Raw genomic sequence first — 9,892 nt, 5'->3', positions numbered from 1 at the left:
ACCCTTCTCGCAGGCTCCCCAGAGGACCCATTTCTCCTGAGCGAGCAGGGAGCGCAGGTGGCAAGAAGGGCAGCACCCCCTGGTCTAAGAGCTGGGATGAGGGAGGCACAGGGGTCGGCATAGTCGTCTCCGTTGCACAGATCAGGACACTGGGGCTGGGGGAGATCAAGGGGCTTGAGTGGTGTCCCAGGCGGGCAGTGACAGAGGAAGGGCTGACTCAGGGAAAGCCCTCCAAAGCCAGACTCGCATCCCGAGTGAGAGCAGCGCTGGTGAGCGGTGGGAGTGGTGGGGGTCTGTTCAGGTGTGGGAGGGCACGGTGTGCACGTGGGAGGGGGTGCTGTGGGGTCAGACAGATGTGAGCAGGCCAGATAGAGGCTGGACCCAGAAGGGGGACATCTGTCCCCTCCTGCCCCTCCCCCACCTCCATCCCCTCCAGGCGGTTCGTACCAGAAAGTCCCCCAGCGCATCCCACTCTCCCTTCTGCCCCCTCCCCAGGGACCCCATCAACCTGCAGGTCCTCCAGGCCTTCGTGGACTGCCACGAGTTCGCCAACCTCAACCTCGTCCAGGCCCTCAGGTGAGTGGTCCAGGGCCTGCCCGCGATGGTGGCACAGCTAGGGTGGGGGCTGCTGGGGGCATCACGAGCCACACGGCTAAGAGCACAAAGTGTCAGGAGCCAAATGAATGAATGGCAGTGCCCGCCTCATGCAGCTGGGGCTGGTGGGACAATTGGCTGGACCACCTGGAACAGCACCTGGTTCATTTCTGCTACTGCTGCTGGTATTACTATGTTACAACATTACCATAATAATACTTCATCACTGTAATTGTTATAACGATTATTACTGCCATTCCCACTACTTTTCAGAATAGTGCTTGTTTTATTTATTTTATTAATACAGCTTAGCGTCTATTGCATTATTATTACTTATTATCCTATATAATAAAAGACTAATATGCAAATTATCCCTCGACCGGGAGTTCGACCAGCGGGTGGGGCTGGCCAACCCCTCGAGGCCCCTCCCCCCAGCCAGCCCCACCCCTGATCGCCCCCCACACACACCCTGATCGGGGGCAGGGCCGGCCAACAAACCTCCTGCGGCCCCTCCCTTAGGCCATCCAGCTTGATCAGCCCGATCCAGCAGGCCAGCGGACCCCACCTGTGCACGAATTTGTGCACCAGGCCTCTACTTTTCTAATAGAATATTATTGTGCTTATTTTTATTTTTACAATTACAGAGGCATTATAGCATATCTGTTAGGAGCACAAACTCTGGAGCCAGACTGCCCAGTTCATATCTCCGTTCTGCCACTCACCCCCTGTGTGGCTTTGGGCAAGTCACCCAAAACCTCGCTGTGCCTGTTTCTTCATCTGTAAAATGGGGATAATAGTACCAACCTCATACAGTTGTGAGAATGTGCTTAGAATTGGGCCCACAGTAAGTGTTTAGGGCAGTGATGGCGAACCTTTTGAGCTCGGCGTGTTAGCATTTTGAAAAACCTTAACTTAACTCTGATGCCGTGTCACATACAGAAATTTTTTGATATTTGCAACCATAATAAAACAAAGATTTATATTTTTGATATTTATTTTATATATTTAAATGCCATTTAACAAAGAAAAATCAACCAAAAAAATGAGTTGACACGCGTGTCATAGGTTCGCCATCACTGATTTGGGGAATCTTGGAAACTTAGCTCCCCAAAGGGGGCCTTTGAGCTGGGCTTTAAAGGATGAATAGGAGTTTTCAAGGCAGAGAAGAAAGGAGCCGCCACTATGCAGGCAATGTGGCCTTCCCTCTAACTGCCATGCTCTTTGAGAGAGCCCTCTAGTTTTCAATATTCATTCGCTCACTCATTCACTCACTCAACAAGGCCTTATGGAGCAGATGCTGGGTGCCTGGGGCTGGCCCAGGGCCCACAGTCAGACCGTAGTACCTGATGGCCAGCAGGGAGAGCTGCAGAACCCGGGCAGGCAGAGTCCCGCTCCGGCTGAGGTGTACTGGGCCACAAACGGTTCGAGGACTCAGCTGGGCAGAGAGGGCAGCACAAGCTCAGCTCTGTATTCTGGGGGAAGAAAAAAAAAGGTATTTCTTGGAAACCTCCTGCATGCCCGGTGCTTGCAGAGCTTGGCTGACAGATTCGCCCGTTTACAGGATAAAGAGACTAAGCCGGGGAGAGGCAGGCTGGCTTGTCCAGGGTCCCCCGAGAGCCCCGCCCACCCTGCTGCCCACAGCCCTGTTCCTCCTCCAGGCAGTTCCTCTGGAGCTTCCGGCTGCCGGGCGAGGCCCAGAAGATTGACCGGATGATGGAGACGTTTGCCACTCGCTACTGCCTCTGCAACCCAGGCGTCTTCCAGTCCACAGGTGCCAGTGTGGGCGGGACCGGGGCTCCGGAACCCCTTAAGCCAGCGGTTCTCAACCTGTGGGTCGCGACCCCTTTGGGGGTCAAAGGACCCTTTCACAGGGGTCGCCTAAGACCATCGGAAAACACATATATAATTACATATTGTTTTTGTGATTCATCACTATGCTTTAATTATGTTCAATTTGTAACAATGAAATTGGGGGTCACCACAACATGAGGAACTGTATTAAAGGGTCGTGGCATTAGGGAGGTTGAGAACCACTGGCTTAACCCCTAGAGTGCCGGGGAGCGTGATCGCGCTCCTCCTGTCTTTCGCCAAAAGTGCCGGGAGCGCTATCAAAGCTTTGAAACGGCGTCCAGTTCTAAGTCTGCTTTTATTAGTGATGATGATATTGCTAAATATGTCAATGTAGTAAAGGTTTCCTTAAGTTTTTGAATATGTAACTTCATTTACTTGCGATTCATAGTTTTTTTCCTAAACTGCTGTAAAATCAGCAAAAATGCCTTGGCAATTTTAGCATAGTTCCTAGGATATTGGTGGGCACTCAAAGGGTTAAGCATCACCAGGCACAGATCTGCCTCCCAAAGCACCATGCTTACCCCACTCCCTCTGGTTTCTCCCAAGTACCCAGACCCTGGGAGCCCAGATCATTCCAAGCCCTCACTGAGCATCAGCTGTGTGCCAGCCCCTCTATTGGGCACTTGTTGGGCAGAGCTGCCTCTCATGCTCCTCGGGGGAGGAGGCAGGAAATGATGGCCCAGGGTGCTGGGCAGCAGCACACCTGTCTGAGGGCAGGGACTGGGGAGTCAGCATGTCCAGGATGGCTTCCCAGAGGCAGTGGGGTCTGAATGGGGTTTTGAAGGATGAATAAGAGTTCTCCAGAAGGTCAAGGGGATAAAGGGCAGTTTGAGCAGGAGTTCTAGTTCAAGCAAAGGCCCTGGGCAGGACATAGCTGGACTTCCCTGGCTCTGGACACACACCCCAGAGCAGCAGTCGCCTCCCTCCCAAATGCTCCGCCCAGCGCGCAACCTCGCTGCCTCGCACGTGAACATCTGGATCCGAGAACAGGGGCCCCACGATGCAGCCAGATTACCAAGCAGCACTGACTAAGCCCTGAACAGTGGTGCCAACGATAAGTGCTCTCCGAGACCCGGGAGGCAGAGAACAGCGTGGGCAGAGGGGCTGGCGGGCTCGGTGGGGCGGAGCGCTGGAGCCGAGAGGAGGACTTGACTGGGTAGAAAAGGTGGAGGGGATGGCTGGCAGGGGCCCCCCAAGAGCAAAGGTGCAGGGTGGGAGACTCTGTGGGCTCCTGCCGTGGCCGCGGGAGTGGCTTTGGAGCAGGGAGTCCAGTAGGAGTGGAAGGTGAGCCCGGCCTCGAATGCCAAGCCAGGAGGAGAGGGGGCCCTGGAGAGGCTGAGCCTTGATCCCTAGGAGTCGGGGCAGAGGAGGGGAGAGCGGCCAGGGCAGGACTCTGACCCGCTGTCCCCACCCGCAGACACCTGCTACGTCCTGTCCTTCTCCATCATCATGCTCAACACCAGCCTCCACAACCCCAACGTCCGGGACAAGCCGCCCTTCGAGCGCTTTGTGTCCATGAACCGCGGCATCAATGCCGGCAGCGACCTGCCCGAGGACCAGCTGCGGGTAAGGGGGCGTGGCCTCGCCAGCCCCGTCACTGATGGACAGCCCGAGGGGGCTCCTCTGAGCTGAGCCATCAGGTTGGCGACTGTCTGGAGATGGACCCCCGTAAGAGGCTGGTCCTGGGATCCCCCTCCCACGTGGCCCCCATGTTCAGAGACAGACCACCAGGCGGTCCTGCCAGGCCTCAAGCTTTGAGGGACTCTGGCACCCATCATTCACATCTTCCAGAAAGGGCGCCTCACGCAGCCAGTCTATTTCTTGGAATCCCAGATTCTTAGATGCTTAGTGCGTCAGAGCTGAAAACCCTCACGCTCTCCCCCCTTCAGAGGGAGGAAGCTGAGGTCTCCCGGAGGCTGCACGTCAGCTCAAGAGCTGAGCAGAGCCCAGGGCTCCTGTCTCCTCGGCAAGCAGCGCCCACCCTGCCACCCTGCACCAGGCCCGGTGGAGTACAGCCCTGGGTGACTCGTGCTGTGCTCACGATGGGAACACGGCCATGGAGACGCAGAGGACACTACCTCCCTCTCCTGGGGGCAGGGAAAGGTGTCACCCTAGAAGACTTCACAGAGGAGGTGACTTTGAACTGGGCCTTGCAGACTGAACAGGAGTTTCCCCCGAGGAGAAGCAGAGAAAGGTCACTTCCGAAAGAAGCTGCCAGAACCCAGGCCTGGCCTGGTTGGGGAAGGGAGGGGAAGGGAGTCCGGATTGGCAGGCTGGGGTGCAGGTGCCTGTGGACAGTGATGGGCAGCACGGTGGGGCCAGAGTGTCCAGGCCTTTGGATGGCAGCCTCGGGAGTTGGCCTGTTTTCTATGGGCCACAGGGAGTCGGGAGCAGTTCTGCAAACACTGGCGTGAGATTCAGAGCCTGGCTCAGCACAAATGAATGGACAGTTCATTTCTCCGACTGGACATGCCCAGAGCTCCATAGAGCCCCAGTCCCCTCCAGGCCAGAGCCCGGCAGGAGCGGGAGGGGTGAGGGGGGGAGAGTGTGAAGGTCACGCTCCCAGCTTAGCACCGCGTACCTCCTGCAGAAGCCGGGGGGAGCCTGGGTCCGGAATGATGCTGGCGCCCCCCCTTGTCTGAGAAGGGCCCTCAGCCCCCCACACTTCTTAGTCCAGAAGGGAAAATTGATTGTGGTGGGAGCTCTGGTCAGATCTCGCCTCCCCCGTCCGCCTGCCGCGTGACCTTGGGAATGACTCACCCTCTCCCAGCCACCAGCCCCTCAGACAACAGGGATAATGGCGCCTGTGTCACGGAGCTGCTCTGAGAGCCAATGTTTTCGATGCAAAGGGCACAGCCCATGCGGGGACAGAGCACGGGCTCAATTGGTGGCTTGTGCCACTGGTAAGAAGAATGAATAATGATTTTAACACCCGGCACTTAGGAAAACGCCTGAAACGTAAAAGGCGCTTGAGAACTGTTGACTCATCTCATCATGGCTCTCCCGGCAGGAAGCTGGGCCCTGCGTCTGGCAGTTAATGAGTTAATGGCCAGCCAGCCCAGTCCTGCCCAGGCTCCCCGTGCTACAGGGTAGCGTCAGCCCCCAGGCAGCCTTTCCCAGCACCTCCCTCCTGGATCTTTGCTCAGTTTAAGCCTTTCGTTGATCACAATGCGTTGCATTTGTGTGGAGCTTGTAACTTTCTGCTCACAGGGCTGGCTGGTCTTATCTCAGTTTTGCCTCAGACTCTGCCTGGGGGTCTGGGAAGGGTTCATCCTCCTCCTTGGCCACTGAGAGAGGCAGGGACGGAGCAGAGCAGAGCTGAGAGGTCAGGCCACACCTGAGTCCTGGTCCCCACGTCCTGGTATGTGACGTTAGGTAAGTGGCTTGACCTCCCTGAGCTCCCAGCTCCCAGGATCAGTGTAGGAAGGGAAGGTATTTAGCAAAGTACCTGGTACAGTTGGAGGGGCTAATTCATCCAGAAGCTCCCAGGACACACGGAGACCCACCCAGGCCTGGCCCTTGCTATCCAAGGCTTTCACAGGTGGCTGCTGTGGATGGCCGGACGGTGGGGGAGCGGGGGTCTCCTCGCCTTCTCTCTGGGCCTCCTCTTCCTCATATGCAAAGCCAGGACTCGGCTTTCAGCACCCTCAGATATTCAAAGTTGCCCCTTTGCGGAAGGATTCCTCATGGAGCGATCCCAGCCCGGGCCCTGCCGAGGACCCGTAGTGCTTTGAAGAGCCCGATGTAGGAATTAAGCTGCTGCAGGTGCAGCCCCTAACGAGAGGCCAACCCGAGGGCTTGCGGACCATGAGGGTGCGCAGCTGGGAAAGGCTCGGGCAGGGGCGCGGTGGGGTTGGGGGACGGGTGGGTCGAGCAGGTCTTCCCTGGCCCTCGTGACGGCACAGGGCACAGTGCCTAAGAGACTCGGGGCAAAGGCACGGGCCGTGGACTCAGGATGGAAGATCAAATCCCAGCGCTGCCTTTACGGCTGTATGACCTTGAGTCTGGGCCTCAGGTTCTTCATCTACGAAGTGGGCTGATGGCACTGATCTCACGCCGACCCCTAGAAGCAGAGATAATGCACTTCAAGTCCCTGGCACTTGGCAGGTGCTGGAGAAATGAGAGGAATCACTTACCGTGAGAGCGCTGCCCAGAGAGGGAGCGAGGGTGCGAGAGGAGAAGGAGGAGGGTTACAGGTGGAGAAACTGAGGCCGGGCAGGGGAACAGCCTCCCAGTTCAGGGCATCTTCTACTGTGGAGTCCAAGTGACTCCATCAGAACTGACGTGTCTGAGCCCAGTTCCAGGGACTCCACGTTCTCCTTAAGTCTCCCGACCACCTTAGGACTCTGAGCGGCTGTCAGAAACCATCCCCAGTTTACAGTGGAGGAAACTGAGCTCCAAGAGGGGTAGCTGGTCAGGGAGGGGTTTCATAGTTTGTGAGGAGTTCAGGTTCAAAGCCATGTCTGTCTGATCCCAGAGCCCTTCCCTCTGCAGAGACCAGGGGCACGACTTAGGGACAGAGGACTTGGCTGTGTGTCCCTGCTGACAGCTGCTTCTTGGCTAGAGGAGCCCTAGCTCCTGTAACAGAAAAGATCAGGGATCAATTTGTCTTCAGGTCAGTCGGCTTCAGGCGTGGCTAGATCCAGGTGCTCAGAGAGGGCAGGTCTCGGCCCCGTCTCTCGTGCTGTCAATCACCCTCCTCCATGCCAGCTTTCCTCTCAAAGGGGCCCTCCCCAGGCTGTGGCCGGGATGGCTGGGCAGCTCCAGGCTCCCATTTTGCTTAGCAGTTTAAACTAAAGTTCCAGGATTCAGGCTGATTGGCTGGCTTCGGTCACCCGTCCCTCCCTGAACCAGTCACTGAGACCAGCAGGATGAGATGCTCTGATGAGCCAGAAGGGACCCGTTCACACCCTGCCCTGGAGCCTGGGTGGGGACAGTGGGTGTCAATACCCCTGGGCAATCTAGACAGAATGTGTGTTTGGGGTGGGGTGAGTCCCCAGAGGGACACGAGGCGTGGAAAGGGACAGATGCCAGTGTCTGATGGTGCCCACCCAGCAGAAGTCAGCCTGGCCCCGTAGTTTGGTGGCGGCAGGAGCAGGGGTGTTCGGTTGGGGGGTGGGAGGCTGGTGTTTATAAGATACAGGAAACGTGGGGGAGCTGAGCGGTTTTCCTTGTGGGGGCAGAATGTGCAGGCGGATATGCTGCGCGCAGAAGCTGCCAGGGCCCCCAGGGGGTGTCGGGCAGGCTCCCCTGCCCGCCTCCTCCGGCTTCCAAATATTTGTCTGTGCCGACAGCTTCGCTGACAAGGCCTCCTGCTGCAGCCCTTGTTTAACCAGCATGAGCCACCCGGGAGTTCCCAGGGCCAGGCTGGGCCAGGCAGGGCATGGCTGGGAGAAGCAGCGGGCCTTTGCGGCTGCTCTGGGGGCTGCAGGGGCTCCAAACAGAGCAAGCCCCCCCCCACCCCCCCTCCCCCCGCCCCGCGCTCGGTCAGAAAGACCTTCCCTAAGCAAACACCATTTCTAAAACTTGGGGGGAATCAAGCAGCACTCGTTAGATTTTTCATTTAAAATGTTGAGGCAACCATCTGAACAGCAGCGCACACCAACGCGGCAGAAGGAAAAGATTTGATTATCTTGGGGATGGAGAGCCAGCGCTGCCTCTGGTTTTCAGAAGCAGAAATAAACAGCTCGGAATGTCTCCCCAAACACTTGGAAGCCTGGGCAGCTCTTACGAAATGAAGTGCCCAGAGGGTCCAAAACGCACGAGGATGACCCATCGCCAGCACCCACATCCGAAGGGAGGTCTGAGCCCTGAGCCCGGGCTCGCACCTCCAGTGACAGGCGCTCCTGCCCCTCCCAGGCTGCTCCTTCCATGTTTCAGCAGCTCTGACGGCCAGAAAGCCCTCCACAGAGAACGGAAATCGCTTCTGGGACCCCCGCCCCCCGGTCAGAGCCCACCCAGAACAGGCCCTTTGCCTTTGAGAGCCGAGGTCAGCGTTTCACCTTGAGAGTCTCCTTTGGCCGGACCAGCCCCACCCCCCCGGCTCCCCTGTGCCCCCACCCAGGGCACCTGAAGCCCTGCTGCTGCACCTGAGCAGGGGTGTTGCCCAAGGAGGCCCTGCCCTTGGCTGCTGTGCCCCAGTGTGTGCATCTATGTGGTGTGTATGTATCTGTCTGCACTTATATGTATGTGTATGTATCAACCGTATTTCTATGTGTGTGTGCTTCTATGTGTCTGTTTCTATGTGTGTGTTTCTGTGTGTGTTTGTGTGTGTGTCTGTTTCTGTGTGTGTTTCTCTGTGTGTGTGTGTCTGTGTGTATGTTTCTGTGTGTGTGTGTTTCTGTGCGTGTGTATGTGTGTGTTTCTGTGTGTATGTTTTTCTATGTGTGTGTGTGTTTCTGTATCTGTTTCTATGTGTGTGTTTCTGTGTGGGGGTGTTTCTCTGTGTTTCTCTGTATGTGTGTGTGTGTATGTGTGTGTGTGTCTGTTTCTGTGTGTGTGTATGTGTGTGTGTTTCTGTGTGTGTGTGTGTGTGTTTCTGTGTGTGTGTATGTGTGTGTGTTTCTGTGTGTGTGTATATGCACAAACATGCAGGCACAGGTGAACGTGTGGGTGGGTGTACAGGTCCCAGTCACTGAGTGTCCTTGTCTCCACCACCGTCACGGGGTGGCAGTCTTGGACGTGCTCATCTGACCTGTACCCACTTGGCAGAGGGAGTGCAGGCGGGGGCTGTACTCCTCCCTCCTCATCACCTTCTGTGACTTGGAGAGGGGGCTGTGACCCTGTGTAGTCTATTTCCTACCCCAGAACCCTGACTTGGAGAGGGGGCTGTGACCCTGTGTAGTCTATTTCCTACCCCAGAACCCTGGCCGGCCAGCCTGTTCTCTCCATTTATTGGAGAAGGACACAGCAGCTCAGAGAGGTTGAGGGACATGCTCAGGGTCACACAGCCACTGAGTGTCCGGGCTGGGATTTTAACCCAGAGGGCCCAGTGCTGGGATTCCAGGCGGGGTGTGTGGGTGGGGGTGTGGGTGTGGGTGGGGAGCAGCATCCATTCAGTCAGCAAACAGTTGCCGACCTGCTTTAGGCCAGGCCCTGGGGAAGCTGGGGCGGGGGTGAGGGTGACACCCAGGCCTGCCCTGGAGGAGCTCCCTTATTTGGGAAGGTCAAGGCCAGCAAACAAGCTGAGGTTGGAATACTGATAGCGTGGGGGCCACGCATGCGGCGTCCACACAGTATCCGAGGCGCTGACCTCCTCTCGCTCTGTGTGAGGCGGGGGGGGGGGGGGGGGGCCCATGGGGTGTGTGGAGAGGACCACGGAGGCTTGGGAAACCAGGAGGAGTTTCCCCCAGGAGGGCAGGGACCCCGGTGAGCTTACCAGGAGAGGAGGAGATTGCTCCAAAGGGCCCAGGAACTGCCCGAAGCTGCAAAAGCCAGGGCCAGGCCC

The 9,892-nt window shown here is 57.2% G+C and overlaps 1 protein-coding gene across 1 annotated transcript in view; it reads left to right on the top strand.

Moving 5' to 3' along the window:
* Window positions 1-9,892, top strand: part of CYTH4 (cytohesin 4) — a 31,839-nt gene that overhangs the window by 15,729 nt on the left and 6,218 nt on the right. The window contains exons 5-7 of the mRNA XM_014448856.2: window positions 302-576; window positions 2,253-2,365; window positions 3,863-4,011. Of these exons, the coding sequence (XP_014304342.1) occupies window positions 302-576; window positions 2,253-2,365; window positions 3,863-4,011 (537 nt within the window). The remainder of the gene's footprint in view (window positions 1-301; window positions 577-2,252; window positions 2,366-3,862; window positions 4,012-9,892) is intronic.

The sequence above is a fragment of the Myotis lucifugus genome, unplaced genomic scaffold (assembly GCF_000147115.1).
Source record: "Myotis lucifugus unplaced genomic scaffold, Myoluc2.0 scaffold_941, whole genome shotgun sequence".
Taxonomy (NCBI): Eukaryota; Metazoa; Chordata; class Mammalia; order Chiroptera; family Vespertilionidae; genus Myotis; species Myotis lucifugus.
Note: the sequence above shows the minus strand (reverse complement) of the source record. Positions and strands in the feature narration are given on the sequence as shown.